This window comes from Aptenodytes patagonicus, chromosome 7 (genome assembly GCF_965638725.1).
Source record: "Aptenodytes patagonicus chromosome 7, bAptPat1.pri.cur, whole genome shotgun sequence".
In the NCBI taxonomy this organism is placed as follows: domain Eukaryota; kingdom Metazoa; phylum Chordata; class Aves; order Sphenisciformes; family Spheniscidae; genus Aptenodytes; species Aptenodytes patagonicus.
The window spans coordinates 67775041-67794524 of record NC_134955.1 but is presented as its reverse complement, the minus strand read 5'-3'; the positions used below and the strand labels follow the sequence as shown (position 1 = coordinate 67794524).

Here is a 19484-nt window from a genome sequence, read left to right as displayed (position 1 = left end):
TCCCCTCAGTGTGTTTAATTCCTTTTCCATTTGGCATACATTCACGGTACACTTGTATATAGCATACTCTGTGTGTGACAGTACCTCTTAGAGAAAAACTCCCTTCACAGGTCACCGGATGGTTGACACACCATTAATTTTTATGTTTCTGTTAAACAAAGATCTGGAAATTTAGTACTGTACATGAATTCGTTATAGATTGCCAAGAACGGGAAAAATCTCTGATCTGAAATCTGACCTTTTCCATCACTGGGTCACCAAGATGTTTTCGGTCACTGTTGAGTTTCTGCCAGTCAAGGACCCTTACACACTTATTAAGAGTGTCAGTTTTCACAGTTTATATGAATGTATTCTATTAGACGGTGACAATGAATTTGGAGAACTGGAGGTCACCTCAGGTCACACGTTCCATTTATTGGATTTTTAACAAGGAAAAATTTTATAAATACATCTAAGTACATGATTACAAAATTGTACTGAGTACTTCCAGAGCCTCTAAAGAGGGAAAAAAGCTGTGAAGATTACCTGCCTGCCTGCCCTGCGCTGCTTTGTAAATGGAGGAATTTTCCATTCCATTTTTATGGCATATCAGAAGATTATAAGCACCATCGCAATTTGCATGTTTGTGGCAGTGGAGAGCTCAATGTTTAAGAGGAAACCATCTTAGTATTGGTTATGAGCTGTTCTCTGATGGGGGGGGAAGAAATAAAATGGAATATCACATTGTTAAAGAAGGAGCTGGCCAGGGACTACACAAGCCCTATCACTGGTGTACGGCAAAAGGCGGATGCAGACATCAGTAAATAACATATATGTGAGCAGGAATACAAGCATCTAAACCTGTGTGCTTGTATTTGCGTATTTATTCACACACCCATCCCTATATGTATACATGAATGTGTTTTATGCACGAGGTTAGATTAAGCAAAAGGTAATAATGATAAAGCACATGTGAGAGTACCTTAGTATTTTTATCTTTGGGCCAACACAGAGTTTCAGGACCAGCAGCTTTCTATCCTGGAAAGTTACCGTCATGGAGCAGAATCTCCCATGTAGCTGAAATAGGATATCCATAGTTTTTTACAGTTAAAATGCTGAAAATCCAGGTTCTGTATTTTCTGCGTGCATCTAACAAAGTCAAAGACTTCAGATTTCTGTCTTTAAAAAAAGGGAAATGTTTACTTTGGGTATTTTTAAGGTTATCTTTAAGGATATTTAGATAACTCAAGACCTGGTAACTTTTCTGTTGAGCAAGCAGATGGAATTATTCTTTTAATTTTTCTGTCCTTCTAGCATTTTTAAATCTATCATAAAATTGAACTATAGTATATCTGTAAAATATATTAGAGTATGTGTTAGGAAGACTGTAGACTGATATGATACTTTCTTTCAGCACCCCAGAATCAAATACTTGGGCGGTTACTACAGAGCCTTGGGATAAGGGAATATGCTTTTTTTTTACCTCCATTTTCTCTTTTTTTTTTTTTTTAACAAACCTGAAAACAGCTGTTGAAACAATGACATAATGGAATGAGACATGACTGTGGAAATTATTAACAAAGTCAAGCTTTGAAAGCATCAAACTACATACAGTATTGGAGAGTTGCTTTAGCATCTAGGATGATTTACAAAGTTTCCTCGGGCATTACACAGTCACGTATTTACTGTGTGTTAGCTTCACATCTAACCAAATAAACACTTTGCTTTTCTTCAGTTCCCCTTCTGAAGAGCCTATTTTTATCACGCAAACATGGCTACAGACTAAGCTCGTGGACGTACTTCTGGAAAAGCAAAACACATATGTTGCTTGCACATCTTTGTGGTGTTACCATAAATGTGCTTTTGAATCCTGTTCAGAAGGCGTAGCATTTCTCATGTCTTCTTACTGCTCGTGTGCTAGGTTTGCTCAGGCCCATGCCAACCCAAACTTTGGCAGCTGTGCTTTGTCGAGGGATTCGGGCTGGGGGTGGCGAAGGCTGCCCAACTAGTGGGGACAGTCTAGTGAAACTATGGACATTGCTTCTTGCGAAGTGCGTAAGCGGCTGTGGCAGGCGGGTGACGTGTTGATTCCCTGGGGACACAAAAAACGCTCTTGTGCTCTTGCTCCCTCTCCAGAGCCCTGCCTTCCTGAGGGGCAGGAGGCTTGGCTGGCACACGTTGCTACATGTACTGGCTTTACTGTCTTTGGCCTCGTTCGTGTTTGACTTCCTAGGCTGTTGGCAGCTGTTCTAGCATCAAAAACACCGGATGAAATTTTATTTTAGCAGTGGATTTTTGTTGTTTTAATTAGCCATTTGAAGCGTGCTTTGCTACAAGTCAGATGAAAGCGGATTACTACTACAGTGACATAGCAGATAATTAACTGGGGTGAAAGAAAGCCTAACTTCTTGGTTTTATTGGGAAAACAGTGTTTTAATTACCTAGTCTATCACAGAGGAAGGGAGAATTGTTATAGCTTATTGGAATAAGAACAAACTACAAGAGACCCTTTGCTGTTGTATGCAGACTCATACATGTTTGTTTTGCTTGTAGCTGCTGCCCTTAAAATAAGTGTCCCAAGGACAGCTGAAATCTCAAAATGCTCTTTCTGTAGTTTTGTGAGTGTTGTACCATTCATCCAATGCCATTTCTCCTGTCCTTCGTTCTGTGTCTGTAGCCTGATTCATGTCTTCCTCCCCCTGCTCCGTGAATTGATTCGTCTTGTCTCCTTCCTCTGGCTAAATAGTGTAACTCTTGCCCATGACCCTTCTCCCTTCCCATCTCTGGTGTCTGGCTACAGGTTGTTTTCTACCTTTCCACTGGTTCCCAGATGGGGGGACTTTTCAGCACTGCAGTGATCTTTCACAGCTGCTCAGCAGCCAGTGCTGCTGGAAACTCTGTGGGACGTGTCCCCTGCCCTTGCAGGGGCTGCTGGTGCGGCGGTGGCTGGGCTGCGCGGGGGCTCGTCCCTCTCCCAGGATGTCTCACATTTTGCAGGGTCAGATCACAAGAATGGGAAGCGGCAAGGTGCCCTCTCGGACTTGCTGGAAGATGAACGTGGCTTGTAAAGTCCTGCAAGCCACATCTCCAGGGGGGAGGCTGTGTACATTTTCTCTGGAGTCTGTCAGAGGATGAAAGAAGGGAGATAAACCACAAAGGAATAGCAAGAAGGACCCTTAATGAGTCAGGGAAATGGGTTGGAGATAGGGAAGAGCTAAAACAACTTCTCACTTGGGTTTTGGGCAGCTGAAGCATTGATAGGGTGTTTTTCTCCATAGGACTTGTAGCCAATGGCTTCAACTTGGATTGCTTTGCTTTTTATGATTGTATATAGATATGTGGTCTTGAACAACCTGAATATTTTCTAAGGGTTTGATGCAGACAGACGTACACATATAGGTGGAATTTAGAAATACTGTTAGTACCTCATTTCATTTCTGTGGAAAACACCTGTATACGTATTTGAAATTATTCTGGGCCTACTGGAGATTATATATGTAAGTGAGTGTGTGTGTATGTATGGTGTATCTGTATGTAAATACAACCCGGTCTATATATGCACAGAAATTCATCCCTTTGTTACCTGATAAAGAGAACTCTGATGGCTAAAACAGCACTCTTTGAAATGCCTCAAAACTGTGGACACTAAGGGTGTCTGTGTCTTTGTATTCCCATGGGGTGATGCAATATGGAGATGACTTCAGTACAGTTTAGTTGTTTGTCATAGACAGCAAATAATGTGTTTTGTTCTGCTTTTTTTATTTTTTTTTTTAGGAGAGGATGCTGCCCCACGTTTAAATCCACATGTTTCTGCAGCAAAGGTGTCAGTGAAGCTGCCTTCCATGAACATAGATAAGCAAACACAAAGTATGAGTAGTGTATGTGGCGATTCAGATTCTTCAGGGACAGATACGTTTTAAAACTTACGGCTTTTTATGACAGTAGCTGTCTGAAGATTTTGTCATTGGTGCATTTGTCTGCCTAATGTGATAGTCTGGATGTTTCACATGTTTCATCAAAATACCGGTCTTTCAGTACTGTTTATTTTCTACTATTTTTCTTAGAATTTTGTTATGATTATAAATTTAGGCAATGACTCTGTGAATATATCAAGTATTTTTAAGCAAATAAAATGCAATTCTTTCAGAATCGTTGTGAGTTTAAGTCAATAAAGGTGAAGGCCATTTAACTATTTACTGTATGTACAGATGAACGTGGAAGTGATTGGTATTAAAATCCATGGCAAAAGTCTGCCTCGCTGATGGAAAAAAATGCTTGGCTCAATATAACATCACTACTGTCGAAATGTGGAGCCAGAGGAAAATATATTTGAAACCAAAGTTTGCAAGAAAATTGTGTTCTTAGATATCTTCAGAGCTTGTTCATCCTTAGAAGACTGCTATCACAAGACAGTAATTCAAAATTGTATGTAAAAGAGACCATTAGAGTTTGTATTCTTATTATAAGGAATTTCTTTTTTTAGAATTACAAGAATTTTTCAGCATTTTGATGTTTGTTTCCCTAAAGATTTTTTCCCATCTTGAAACATGTCTGAATGAGAGGTTGTGTGGGTAAGGTTATTTGTTTACATTTTTAATGTAAATTTCTCCCTCTCATGAGACAGAGCTAGTTGCTGCTGTCTCAGCCCTTCAGAAGCCTGATAATCTCTAGTCAGAAATACCACAGTAATGACTAACAGCAGGAGTGCATGAACGTTTTGCCACCCTCCCAGGGACTGCTCCATTATTTATTGCCTCAGTCAGGACAACGTGGTCAATCCAGCAGTGACTGGGGAGGAAGGTAGGATTGTCTGCCCCAAGCAGCATCCAAGCAAAATAAAAAAGAGGAATTCAGACACGTGCCAGTAGGAAAACTAGGAAAGAAGCTCTTCTCCAAGCAGGGCAAACACAGCTTTTGCTCTGTTCCTCATCCAGTCTGAGCTTTTTGTGGGATATCTGTGGAAAAGAGGAGATACTATAGGACTCTCAAAGACATGGGGCACGAAGGTGTCTCTGAAAAGCTAGGAAAAAAATACTCCTTTTGGGTTGACTTGTACCTTGTTGTGACACTGGAGCATATAACTTCATCTGCACAGCTTCACTGCATCAGTTAATGAAAGGCACTTTGTTGTTGCAGATACTCATCACCGTGAACAGTTCCCATTACTCTTATTTTATGGAGCCTGCACTGATTTCATCTCTCCATAATAGAGAAAGACTAGAAGTTCCTCTTGGTTTTATGTTGATCTCATTGACCACAAGGTTCAGTTGATTTGCTGCAGAATCTGCAAGGTTAAATGGAAAAAGAGAGAGCTTCGACCGTTCAAGGTCGGTAATCTCCAGAGGATTCAACTTTAAAGGGAGTCTCTTTAGCATGTTACAGAGTTGATTTCTTGTCTGTCTTGACAGACATGTAAATAGCAGATTTGGGTGAGGGGTAAAAGCGTGGCAGGCTTCACGCAAAATGCAACGTCACTTCAAAAAAAGAAAAGGTACAAATGAGACAGCTTTACCGGGAGCTGGTTTTCAGCACACGGTGCCACGAACATTGTCTCCAGTGGTAAAGCTGCTTCGAGGCGTTCTTACACTGTGACAAACCACCAGGAGCAGAGGAGAGCATCTGCGAGGTTGTGCTGATGCTGCTGTCTGTGGAACTGTGCTATAGATCAGACTATTGACACGATCAGTGCTTTAAAAAGCAGCAGCCTTTTTTGGGAAGGTGGGGATGTTCTTTTACCCTGCAGCAGGTTGCTACAGCAGGGCATCGAGTGGTTGCACCAGAACAACTGACAGCAGGATAATGAATGCAGTGGGGAGGGCAAGAGCTTCTTAAACCACCTTTCCTGCAAGAGAAAACCGTCATGAAACTATTTTCCAGGTGCTCTGTCAAACTGCTAGGTTTATAAGGATGCTAATATATAATTTAGGTCCCCTTTGTTGCAGTGTAAAAAGCAAACGAGCTGTACTGTTCTTGCGCCCGGAGCTGTAGGCCTGGATCAGGAGGGCGCTTTGCTAAACAAAGTACAGCAATCGAATCGAGAACATGCAGGCAGCTGACAAACTACGGATGAGACAGGAGACAGCAGATGGATACACAGGCAAGGAGAGTACACAGGAACGGATGAGACAGCCCTGGCCAGTGGGAGAGGCAGTCGTCTCATCGTACCAGCAAAATAACTGCGTCGGGTTTTACTGTCTGCAGTGCTGAGCATCACACATTTTGCTCTGATTTTCTGATTTAAATGCATTTGTTCCCAAGAAGAGAAAAATAAAAGGTGTTGTCATTGTCATTGACTGAATCCGGTAGAAACGAGCTGTGTTTTTTAGGAAAATATGTCCAAAAATGCCCAGTGAAGACCATTTTCAATCAGTTTTGAAAATTCCCCCCCCGAGTTATGTTGTCTCCCAACTTGACGTGACTGACTGATCTTTTTGGAAGCTTCTGGATGCCTGGCACTGCGTTTCGGAGATCTGCTGCTGGTGGGGATTACACTGTGGCAGTGGGATGTGCTAATTGCTCATCCCCACTGCAACCTCCGCTGTTCCTATTCAGAGAGAATTTTGGAGAGGTGAAGAAAGTGCAAGCTATTTGCTTTTCCTTGCCCAAAGCTCCCCCAAAACAAAGTATCCCGCCACATAAACATAAGGGGACCTCTGTAAATCTGGCACCCGGTGCATGGATCGTATTACAAGTATTTATATTCCTAAGAAAAGCTAAAGGCTGGGTGGGGTTTTTTGCTTTGGTTTTAATCAGAGTCTCCATTTTTCCTTTGAAATGGGAAAAAAAAAAAAAAAAGTATCTTCTAGAAATTTATCTTACTTTTGGATTCAGTCTTGTATTTCAGATTCCTGTAAATAGTTTTCCGGAGTTTGAAATGGTAAGCACATGTTCTATGAACACAGCCAAGCCGTGATAAGGAATTTGTCTGTCTGCGTCTCCAAGTTCCATTTTGTTTCTACAGCTTTTATGATTGAAAATGCACATTTCTCATGGGCACTCACAGAACTGAAACAGCATGATTTGCAAGCTTGCTAAATGGATTTCTTCCAAGCAAGTCATTGGGGTATGTCATCAAAGCTTAACAGCATCAAATAGAATTCCATCCAGGAAAAGTATTAAAAAACCACCCCTGTACAGCTATATTTTTCAGTTAATTCTCAGCAGCAGAGAGGTGGGGGGGGGAGAGGGGTGTTACTGGATTTCAGGATTATAGTGTGGAAGCCAAAACCCTGGCTTTATTTTTTGGTTCGAGTGAATTCCTGGTGAAGCTTGCTCGTGTCTTACATCAGGAAAGCACTAGAACGAGGGTATTTGTTCATGGATTGGACTTGCAGTACATGAAAGTGCAAAACTGAAATGTCAGAAGTGTTTATATTTGCAGAGCATCTTTCTCTGACTTTGGTAAGTAAAATCTGGCCGTTTGGAAGTGAGGTGCTCAAAATCCAGGGTTTTTTTTTTTCCTCCTCTCCCCCTCCCTGAAGAAAAAAGAGAGATGCTGTATGGTGAGGGTGGTAGCAATAAAGAGAGTGGGTGAATCTGTGGGGACATCATGCAACTCCTGGCACAGGCTCTTGGGACGGGACTGCAGCCATAAGCTGGTAGGTAATTTGTCTGAAGCCAGTGTCACCCTTGCCCTGTTGAGCTCAGTTATCTTGGTTTTCAGTACAGGAAGCGGAAAATTTCATGTGCACACTTAATCTCATCTAAATTGTGGGAAATTGGATAAAGTGAGGTTTTTGTTATTCCTCTTCACCTTCATAGCTCAGAGATGGAAGTTGTCAAAATTAGCTGCTAAAAACATACGCTAACATTCCAAGGTGCTTTACAAATCACTACAGGATAACGTTTCTGTCCTGACTGGGTAAAGATGTATGTGCCAACCTCCTCCCTGTGAATTGAGTACTCAGATGTTTAAAATTACACGTGTGCAAAAATTTGCTGGATCCCAGTCTGAAGTGTAGCCATTTAAGAGCTGGAACCCTGCAGCTGTTTAACAGCTCGCTGTTAACACTCAACAGAAGAGTTTAAGACAGAAAGCCAAGAGGATTGCATCCTACGGGATGGATACGACATGAGAAGTTCATCCTTTCTGTAGGTGTCCAACAGTGTTTTGTGTGTGGGACTGAAAGCTATTGTATAAGCATTGTGAGATTTGTACTGGTTGGCAGGCATGTTCCTATGGAGCTCTCTTTTTTTTTTCCTCCCCTTCTGCTGCTGCACTCCTGATTTAGATACTTGTCTTTAAAAGTTGTCTCTAAAATATTCATTATTGTGATTGTGTGTTGATGCCTCCCCCAGCCTTCCAGGACTTGGATGTGATTTTGCTTCTTTGATCCTGCAAATGTGGCCAGATCATTTATCCAAATCTTGATGTTTTGGTGTCCTTGAGCCAGGTGAGGGAACTGCAACAGAAGCTTTTTCCAGAAATCTCAAAAAAAATATCGAAATCTCACTGTGGTGATGTGGCCAGCTGAGCAGATAATGCCCTGGGCCCTGCTCCTGTGATGGCAATAATACAGACCCACAATCCTGTGCCCAGGTCTAGAGCTTTTGTTATATTTTGGGTAGAAGGTGAAACCTGCTTTTGCCTTTTGCTCTCATTCTCTGCCTTGAGAGGTGAGTGCAGAAAGAGAACTCTTATAGTTCAGGGGTTATTTTTCTTCCTTATACATTGCTTCATATTTAGGTTAGAAACCACAAGGTAAGAGAAAAGTCAAATCAGAAGTGTAATCAGGAGCCTGTGAGGCACCTTGTTCTTGGAGGAGGTCATCCCCCACTATTTCCAGTCCAAGAAAGGGCTGTTTTGGGAAGAGGTACTTTTTCACCCCTCTGTAGAACTTGCTTGGGGCAGAGAAGCATCGTCGTTCTGATCAGACTTCACCCCCAAGGCCCGTAGGTCTTCCAGGCTGACGGGTCCTGCACTGAAGCTGTTGAGTCCCTTGAAGGGGTACATGAAGCCCCTGAAATGGCTTGAACTAAAAGCCAATGGGGTTCTTGCCCGTGTAGTTCCCATTGCAGGTCTAGGGCAGTTCTCAGAAAAATAGTTGGGAAAAAGAGAGATGCGAAAGTCATCTGAAGAGTTGAGTGAGTGCTCGGCAAAGAACTTTACTAAAACTCAAAAAACTAAAACCAACTTGAAAGTAGCAATCCTGCTATTGCTGTCTACTTTGCCGATGAGCTGGAAGCCCGGGCGGCTGCCGGGAGGGAGGTTCGGGAGGAAGGCAGTGACCACTGCCGGCAGCAGGCAGGGCACTCCCAGCAGTGCCGGTCTTCATCCTGCCCGCCCCGGGGCAGGCAAGGCAGCAGCTCTGACTCTTCAGGCCCTCTCTCGGCTCTGTCTTTTCCTGGCAGGAGTGCCCAGCCCTGCAAATTAGGGTTGCTAACGTCTCATTTTGCCTTGAACTGGCTGCAGGCAGAGGCCCCTGTGGAGGGACATGCTGCGGTTGTATCGGTGGGGTCGTTCCCTGCTCTACTGTCTCAGCACACCGATTTCTTACTGTCAGCTGAAAAAATCTCCCCTGGTTGGTCCCTGTTCCTTCATATATGTGCAGTTGTACTTACCCTGCAGCCTGTTGCCACCTGGATAGCTGACTGATCACCATGTAAAAATCTTGCCACTGAAATGATGACTTAAAGCTTATTTCTAATGGGTTCTGCGAGACGCTTCTGGCAGTGGCTGGGGATTTTCCTGGGTGAGTGGCATCCTGTCATTTTTTTCCCCCTTCTTTTTATTCTGACAGTCTTGGAATTGCGCTCTTCCTGCGTGATGTGCCCTTGGAGAAGGGCATTCAGCATCCTGCATCTGTCACATAAATACCGTCTTCCTTTCCGTGCTGCAGAGTCGTGGCTCCTCCCCTGCTGCGTTTCCTTAATCGGCACCTATGGCAAAGCAGCGGGCACCTAGCCACGGATCAAACCTGGTACTTGCTGTGAAACCCAGCATCTGCTTAAATAGCACTTAGGTCTGTTAATGCTGATTGTTTAATGCAGCTTTCTATGCGGTACGGTGCCAGGTGCTGTAGAGTAAGGGATTCCTCTGGCCGATAAGCTTTGCAGCTCGAGACTGCGGAGGATTTCCCATTCTGTGCTTGGGCTGCTGTGCCATTGCCTCTTTCGATGCCAAACTTTGAACAGCTGATTTTGTTTCGCTTTGTTTTGTTTCCCCAGGTCAATTAACTAAAGCCATCTTTGCAATAAGTGTTTTCTTTTTAAAAGCAGTCCCACTCTTGCCTCCTCTAATTTCGATAAGGAAGTTGTTCAGGGCAGGGGATGCCAGTGGTTTTGTTTAGGTTCTTATAGACCTTTATAGGGACAATAGCGGCTGGTTTCTGCAAGTCCTGCTAGAACCAGGAGGGTGCAGAGGGATGAGATGGGGACCACACCACAAAGAGGCATCCTTATGGAAAACAAAGAGCAGGAGTGTTGGTCGGAGAGTGACAGATCCCTCTTTTGTGCTTGTAGGAACAGCTTTGCATCTTCTTCTTGTACTGTTTGGCAGGTGAAGATCCTTTAGGGAGGAACAGTTTTTTCTCTGCGCTGGGCCAATAAATAACAACAAAGAACTGCTCATCCCTGCCTACCTGGACTATTTTTGTTGTTATCTTAATTGCTTCATTCTCACAACCCACACTCAATCTTTTCAGAAAATCGGAGCCTTGAACTTCATTCCAGGATCTTGAGGAAATCTCGCGTCTCCCTACCATTTCCCAGCCTCTCTCATCACGAGAACAAACCCTATCTCTCCCCGCCTGATGGAGTCTGAATTTCCTCAGGGATTATCTAAACAGAGCCCACGTGATCCATTTCTCTCAACCCCTCTACAAATGGCAAAGCATAAATCATGGGTCCCTACAAATAAACACAACTGGCAAGATGTTATTTTTCTCTGTCTGAAGTAACACCAGTTCTTTAATCTGCCGCCTCCTGGAAGCGTGTCTGTTCAGAGAAAGTACAACCACTACAATGTATACACAATGTTCTTCTGCCACTTCTCCTTGCAAGCTATAATGGGAACCCTACGCCAAAAACATTGAAAGAAATGTGGCCAAGTGAATACCTCTTACTGTTTTCACTTCTCTTCTTCAAATTGGCTTTGAAACCAGAAAGCATTCCTGCTTGTAAGGAAAGGAACAGCCGGCTAAGAAAGGGAAAATCCTGACCGTGAAATCCTGCTGCAGCTTAATTTTCAGACTTGTGACTTTCGTTCAAGCGTCGTGTTATAGTTCGGGGGATGTTGGGACATCATTAGTTCTGAAAATATTCTTTGTAAACTGAAGAAAGGGTAAGTTCTTGCTGTAACGAAAACAACTCCGAGCTGAACACTTAAAAATGCTACAAAAACTGGAGATGTTTTTACAGTTAAACCTCGTCTGGAGTTCATTTAAAATAATCATGTTTACACGGAGGTGAATTAGTGCGCTGAGCTCTGCCAATGCCTCACTATAGTTAGAAGTACACAGCCAAGAATTATAACCCTGGTGATTCAGTCCCTGAGTCCTGCACTCCCGGGTATGTGCAAGGACCCAGAGGCAGAAAGGCCAGTCTGGGGGTGGGGAGGCAAAATCACTTTAATCAGTGATGAACCTCGTAGGAATATTCCAGGGGGAATAAGTGCTGGGTCCGTGCTTTGCCTTTCATTACAAAACAACTATTTCTGTGTATGCAAAAGGTAAGCCTATGCAGAGGTCCCGTCGCCGTGTCTCTGCTGAGGGTGGGGTTCAGTTTGCTGGGCAATGAAGATGTCCACATCTCTGCTAGCCCTCTGCACCTCCTTATGGTTTTTGGAACAGGCCCTCTAGGAGGCGAGTCATCTCTGCTCTTGGAGACACCTCCTTTGGGATAAGGCGGGTCTTTCCCTTCAGCGTCCCTGGATGGCAGAGATCAGGGGGTGGTAGAGATGAACCCACCCTAAGGGTCATTTTCCAATAGCACCGTTGGCCTGAGAGCCTCCAAGTGAGCAGACGTCATCTTCTAACCTTTCTTTGAGGAGCGCTGGCTGCTAAATGTGTATTTGGAGTTCGCAGTGACCTGGATGGGTCCCTGCAAACGTTTCACTGTTCCGCTCCCACCCTTCAGTTCAGCTACTCTTATTTTAAGGGCTGTCTGCTTGAGAATAAAACGTACTTATGAAAAGAGTTTCGCATCTGAAACGCATGTATAATACCTGGGAATGTCTCTGGCACGTCTGTGCTGTGTGGTCCTTCCAGGAGCCTGAGAAAGCATTTCTCTCGCTAAAATTTCGAGTGGCAGGATTACTTCCCAGCTAAGGTCTGTGAGCAATTGCAGAGAGCAAAGCTTTTCGGTTTTGCTTTGATGGTCAAATATGCAGTTGCCTTGAGTGTCAGCTGACATGAGAAGGAGCTTTATTTCAGGCAGCCTCTGCTGTTTTCAGTTAATTGAAGCTCGTGGTTGTTGCAAGCTCTCTCCTGACCCTCAGCGCGTCTCCTACCTCCGTCTGCTGCTATGGAGCTGTTACTGGAGATTGCTGTTCCTGCCTGGGCTCTTAGCCGGCTCCTGGAGATGCTGTTCCTGCTCAGCCTGGTCCTGGCAGACTGGACCTGTCCTTGCCAGGCTGCGTGTCAGCAGGGACACGCGGCCTGGCAGCTGCTCCGTGCTGGAAACTCGGTTGTTGCCTTCTTCCTTGTTACTGCACCCCGTGCTGGCCAGGAAACGTCAGCCACAGGGCTGCCAGCTCGGGCTTTGTTCAATCGCCCGCGTCGCTGTATGCGTGCACCCTGAAGAGAAGGGGAGACACAGGGAAAAAGGGAGACCGCAAGAAGCAGGGTTACAAATCAGACCGAGGAAGGTGCAAAGCAGATAGGGACAAGTGTGGGGGGGGGGTGTTGGCAGCAGATGGGCTCTGTGCTGGGTGCTCACTCGTTTTGGTCTGGATCTGTATGACCATGAGATCAATTTCTCCGAGTGGAACTAGGCTGGAGGAATCTTGATGAGATCAAAGGGAGGTAATTTTATTACAGCGGCCTGCAAGTTCCTTTTTTGTGGGCGTTATTGCTGCTTAATGTAGGGGATCAAATTCTTAGCTGATACAAATCTGCATGTAGCTCCAGTGACTTTTATGGCACTACAGCCATTTACCGCGTCTTGTGATTTACTGGGTCTGCGTTAGCACCCTGCACGGACGGTTCCCAAGCTGTTGTCTGCAGACAACTGGAGTCACAACCACGGGTACATGGCCCTCAGTTGGTGTTTGCAATCTTCTCCAGACCATCTTCCGTTAAAAACTTACTAATTCGACTGCCTTGTATTCCACAATAAATTTTGTGTTGACAGCAGTCTGTGGTCTAAAAGCTACGGACGCCACTGCTCTAAACATTCCTCACTAGTTCATTAGCTTTTAATTTGTGTAAATAAAGATTCTCATTACTTCTTTTTTTTGTCGCTTGTGGGGCTGGGGAAGCTCTTTGCCGGCGGCTTTGCCCAGAGATTTGTTTCTCCAGATAACAAATCTTGGGACGAGCAGCTGAACCAGGACACGCTGCCGTTTTAATGAACTGTAAATTTAGAGCATCTTAGCATAATTGGAAAAAGTATATAAATCATAGGTTACTTCTGATTTCTTTTTTTTTTTGTTATTTCAAAAGTGAACAAGTAGCCAACCATTAGGTTTCTTTCAACGGTGACAGGCTAATTGTTTCAAAATGGGGCCGTATAATAGGTTGGGCGCTGCGATGTGGGATCAGCTGGAACATCTGTTCCTGAAGAAGGCCGTATAGGAACATCGCTTCTAAACAGAGATAAGCCGGTTCAAACAGGATATGAGGGAACCTCGCAAAGCTGAGAAAATTACTGTCATGACAGCTGTAAAACCAAAAACCTCTTGGAAATGTAGCCTGGGAACGCTGCTCTTAAACAGAAGCAGAGAAAAACTGATCTGGGTTTCTAGGCAGGGTGCTGCGTCGCGGGGAAGCACGGTCCTCTTGCAAAAGCTTTACTGGCGTTCAGATGTTCCTTCCCGTTCCTGTCTGCAAGAGCATTTCGTAAGCTGCGAGATGGCTAAGGCGGCCAGTTCTCACATGCGGTAATTAGCTGGAAATTCAGATCGTTTTCAGCAAATGTGAGATAGTTGTCACAGATTTTATTTTTCCTGCGCTGTGAACATCTGCTGGCGGCCGCCACCAGAAACACAACACAAAATTAGATGGATGCACTGCTGCCGTTGCGCTTCATCTGTTATTTTTACAGCTATTTCTGTATCTTGCTAGGTATCTTTGTTAGGGAAAAGGTTGTTGTGGGGTTGTTTTTTCAAAAGGTGTTTGGTGTAATGGGAATTTTTAGCTGTGATACTTAACTTTTGCATGGCAAATGAAACATCTGAAGAAAACAGTGCCCAGAAATTGCATAGTTTAAGGGGTGCAAAGCTGAACTCTTGCAGCAGGGAATAAATAAGAATGAAGGTAACGCATACATTTCTGATGGAGCCCAAGTACCTGATCGAATGCTGTTTTACCGTGACTTTGTCCCTGGGAGTATTTGAATTGTTTGGGCTGCTGCTAGTAAAATTGACACAGTATCCACACAAAATGGAAAATATTAACGTGCAAAGGTTTTGAGCAACTTGACAGAAGCTCTGAAAGGAGCAGGGCCGGGGACAAGCTTAGAAACGTGGAAGTATTTTGGATTACTGCACCCAAGCCTCAGTTTCACAAGATATTTAAAACATATGCCTACATCTAAGCATAGGAATACTTGTACCGGCTTCAGTGAGACTCTTCTCTTGGGTAAATTTAGGCATAGGCTCAGATGTCTCACTGAATGAGAAACGTAGAAGGACTCCGCGTACTTCCTCCTCAGAGCCCAAATAGTGACAACTCTGAGTAAATCCCAGTTGAGTACATAAAGCAGATGAGTGCAAAAACCACTGTGATAAATCCTCTACCAGATCTTAAATCTTGCTGATCTTTAATCTGATAACTCTTCCTCCCTCAGACAAACTGATGGGTATAGTATTTCAGCTCTCAGACCGCATGCCGGTATGCGTAGATGTATTACATGCTGTGTCTCAGGGCAGTAACCGTATGCAGAAATTGGGAATTTGGGTTGTTCAATCAGAAATGGACAGTTTTTAAGCTGTCTTTCATTAAGTCTATTATTTAAGAGAGAGCTTTCTCGCTCAGCCAGGAAATACTTCTTTAGAGGTGCTGTTTCTGCAAAGCCACTTTACGCACGGATTCCTGATGCTCGCAGCGGAGATGAAATAAAATAATTTCTCCTGCTGCTCCCTGTCCTCTGCTGCTGTCCCGGCCGAGGGATTTGCTCCAGATGGCGGCGGCGGGTGAGAGCGCTCTGTGCTCGGGGATGAGGAGGGAGGTGTGCTCCATTTGCGGTGCACCCCTCACGGGCGATGTCCGGAGGATGAACGTGCCAAAGCCCCACCACCATCCGCTCCAGCCGGGCTGAGAAATGGCTGCGAAAGGACCTCCTTCTCCCGTCTCCCTGCCGGCATCGTCTGGTCCTTCCCTGCATCCTTCAGGCATCACCGGAGGTAATGGGGAACGATTGAAAATCCCTGGGTTTGTGGTTTGTCAGAGGATGGAGCAAACCATCTAATTTCCTGCCCAATGCACCCATGGCTCCCCCGTTGCCCCCTGGACCAGCACCGCACGGGTCCGTGCTACCACGTATCGCCCTGCACGGCAGAGCCGGTGGCCAGCCTGGCTCCGAGCCCCAGCGGGAATGTTGTCCTCCATTTGAAAACAACTTTTAAAAATAGTATTCTAAATTTCAGAGCTCCTGATTGAAGATACCGGAGACGTGATGGATCAGGTCGGCAGAACAGCTCCTGGATGAGCCACCGGCATCCCGTCGAGAGGTACCGCGGCTGCGGGAGCTGATGGCTATCTGGGGATGACGCCAGCTCTCGGCTGGGGTGTGGCCCGGAGTTTCCAAGAGGAGGGGTTGAAAAGCGAAGCCGCTCTATTGATTTCAGCTGGGAGAGGCCAAGGACAGGCAGGCGGCTGCTGATGCTGGCAGCCTGGCAGAGCCAGCGTGGGAAAGGCGAGGCAGCCCCGAGGCCCTGCTCCTTTCCCTGCTGCAGGTGAGAGGGCAGCTGGCTGTGAAAAGGGTCAGAGGGGACCATTAGGAGAGCTTGAAACAGAGCAGGTCCCCAGATGTGAAAATTTCCCCGCCAGCCGGAGAATTAGGCATCTCCTGCAGACTGTGCTTTATTGAGTGCTGAAGCCAGCACTGTGTTGCCATTACCTGCTGTCCCGGATACCTGTGGAGTGATAAATACTGGCTCTCACAAGGCCGTGGTTAGGTGACCAGCTCAGCCCGTTTTACTGCCGCTCGCTGTCGCCTCTGCCTTCCCGTGCTGGTGCTCCCCAGGCCCTTTGCCCAGCGTTGGGGTGCTCAGACCCCAAGGAAGGCCTGAGCCTTCCTTCACGCTGGCTCGGGGTTTCGTGCTTCTGCATCCCCTCAGGTCAGGTTGGGCTGCTCTTTCCTCCGCAGACTGGGGCTGCAGTTACCCCGTGCAGCACAGCCTCCTTTAAATCTCAAATATCCCCGTTTTCGAGGGTGATGGGCACACGGACAGCAGCATCAGGAGGAGTTTCAAAGCCTGTCCTTCAGCAAGGTGCATTGAAGTCACCAGTATTACGTTTGCTCTTACTGATGAAGACTGGCTGCGATGCCAAAATGTCTATATGGATTAAAATAACTTATTTTTTGCTAGCTGGGCTTGATGCTCCCACTGAGAGGAGAGGTTTCTCATGAGCTTCTGGAGTAGGGGAGCTTCATGCAGGAGCAGACCCTGTTCCTGGTGCCTTCTTTTTGTAAAGAGGATTTCAGAAGAGCCATGGCTCCTGCAGCCAAAAAGCAGTGATACAGGAGCTTTGTGTAAAAGCTGATTTAAAACCTTTTATTTGGTTACGAGTTAATAAAGGCAAAACAGAGCTGCTGCTTGGGGCATCAGACATTGACTTCCCTGTGTAGAAGCTCAGGAATTGAACTAAAGTCCCAATTTGGAAGACATCCCTCCATCAGGGGTGGCACAAAAGCCTCTGTTCGTGCTTTCGTGTATGTCTTTTGTAGGATATTGTGGTGCTCTCTCTGCTCTCCGCCATGCAGGTGCCCTCCATGTACCATGGTGATTTGGGTGCTTTGATTTTTGTGTTGGGTTTCTCCTTGTGCAGCAAGGAGATAAGATCAGCCTTGATTCCAGCCCCGTTTTCTGGCCGTGTTTTCTAAGTGCTGCTTTTCACCCAGGCGGTCCGTCGTTTCCAAAGCTCTCGCTAACTGGCCGGGCTGGGGGCTGCTCACGTATCCCTATCGATCCGCTCACATGTCCAGCTGAGTTCATTTGGCTGCTCTGGCTATTTCCTCGATCCCCACATTAATCTGCCTGCAGACTCCTCTTTCAGCCACTTTGCAGCTTCTCGGCAGCTTTGCCTGGAGCAGGAACGTATTTTTCATCTTTCTGCTGAGTTTACACGAGGTGAATTTACAGAGCTGCCAATGCCTCCGAACTTCCCAGGCTGCAGCAGAGGCGTCGCTACCTTTAAGTGAAAACCCAAGGCTGAACTGGTTTTCTTTTGTTTCGCTAATCGGCTCAGCGCTGTGGTTGGTATTTATTGCTTTTGTGCTGGTCCTTGATTTCTAAGTCTCTCTGTCATATTATGCTGCTCCCATGAAACACGGGAATATCACGCTCTCCTTGAGATATGCCAACAACTTGGGAAGGGGGCGAGTGTAACCAAACAGATTTCCCACCTTCAGGAGCAGGGAAACTGCTGAACTGTTGCCTGCCTTTTGTTAAGCGTGTGAGCTGCCGTACACATCATATTTATTGTGTTTATTTCTCCAAAGAGAGCCAGCAAAGAAAGACTTCTGCCTCCGTCGTGCTGTAGATCCAGGCACTTTGCTTGGTTCATGGGGAGACATTTGAAATGGGTTGTCCTCACCTTGTCCTCTGCCAATCCACTCCTCTTTTCTGAAAGAAAGAGACCCCTGATCCTCCAAAAGAAGTGTTTTTAAGTGGTTATAAGGCTATAAAAAAAGAAAATAAAAACGCTGGGAGAAATTTCACAGAACCTCCGATGATGCATCTGTGACCAGCGATGGAAAAATGCGCTTGGGCTGCTCTGCTGAAGCTTTCACCAGTGGTTAACTTCTGGCAAAGCCTATCTTCAGTCAGGCTGGTATCAGCGGCAGTGCAGCCATACCTGCACGGAGGTTCCTGAACCCCCTCAGATCCTTTGCAGAATGGGAATAAAAGATTTCCATTACTTTTCTTTGTAACTCTTCACTTTGCTCTTGGCAAACGCGGGCCGGCAAGAGAAAGCGAAACCGTTGGGTGCACAACCGGAGGTGACGGCGCGATTGATCGTGTGCCTGCATCTGTTGCTAAATTGAGCCTTTGGAAGCCATCCTTGAGTGGAAGTCAACGTGCAGCAGATCCTTTGCAAGAGGGAAGGTGGGGGCTGCATGGCTGTGGCGGGGGCACGGTGGTGTTTTGCGGCGGGTGAAGGCAAGAATGATGGAGCCGAGCTGCCTGTTTTGGCACTTCCCCCAGGCTCAGCTGCTCTGAGTTCATCACGAGAGTGCTGGGGAAGCTATCACCTTTCTTACCCGCTTGATTCCTCCCCGTGGTTTAAAGCAAGGGCTTTTTCCCCATGGCGCAGCTGTAAAAAGTATAGTTTAACAGCAGCCTCTTTATAACTTTTTATGCAGCCACATTCTAATTAAAAAACAAATCTCATCAGAAATTGCTTTCCAAGGGACCTACCCCGAGTGGGGATCGAGGGCATTTGCCGTACAGCAGCCAAAACTTTTAAAAATGTTTGTTTTAGAGTGCAACAATTTCAGCACATGGGAATGGGCTATTCCAGCTCATGGGAATTGCCTATTCCCTGCCAGGGAGCCCTGAATGGTGCTTTGCTGAGGACAAAAAAGTCTTAAGTGCAAAAATCCCCTTTAGCTCAAGGACTCAGTGGATGGTCATGCTGGGAAAGTGAAGCGTCAGTGGGGAAAGTTGCTCCTTGATGTTTTAGTTGGACGTCGGCATTTTGGAGACCCAGCCATCCTGCGGGATTCTTCCCGTGCGCTCAGTCCCCATCCTGGCGGATCCTAAAGACATTGCAACACTTGCTCCTTGGTGACCTTCTAGGTCTCATATGTCGTAAAACAAGCAAGAAATAGGGTATCACCACCCCAGAAACAACAACTGAAAAAAATGTGGAAGGCCGGGATAAGAAAATCCCTATGTAAGGATGGGATTGCTTGTGCTTCTCGTTTGTTTCTGGCACTGCAGGTCTAGGGGCTAACGTGCTTCCAGTGGTTTTCACCCCACAATCATGAGCCAAAGACTTGCTCTATTTTGTTAACGGGAGCTGGTGTGGTGTGATCTGAGACCTGCAGGCGATGCTTTAGAGCTGTGCTAAATACAGTGACTAAATACCGTGACATTTTTGACGGCACCAACTAACTCAGGATGTTCTTTGTGGCCAGCGGCTGGTGGGACGCGGTGACGATATGGTCCCAGGTCGGGG

General features: G+C 45.7%; 1 protein-coding gene across 2 annotated transcripts in view; it reads left to right on the top strand.

The window, feature by feature from the left end:
• The window catches only part of KIAA0586 (KIAA0586 ortholog), a 75851-nt gene extending 71723 nt beyond the window's left edge, over positions 1–4128 (top strand). For both annotated transcript variants that reach the window (XM_076345673.1, XM_076345672.1), the window contains exon 32: positions 3754–4128. In XM_076345673.1, coding sequence (XP_076201788.1) covers positions 3754–3899 — 146 coding nt within the window. In that variant the 3' untranslated portion in view covers positions 3900–4128. The remainder of the gene's footprint in view (positions 1–3753) is intronic.
• Positions 4129–19484: the final 15356 nt, after the last annotated feature.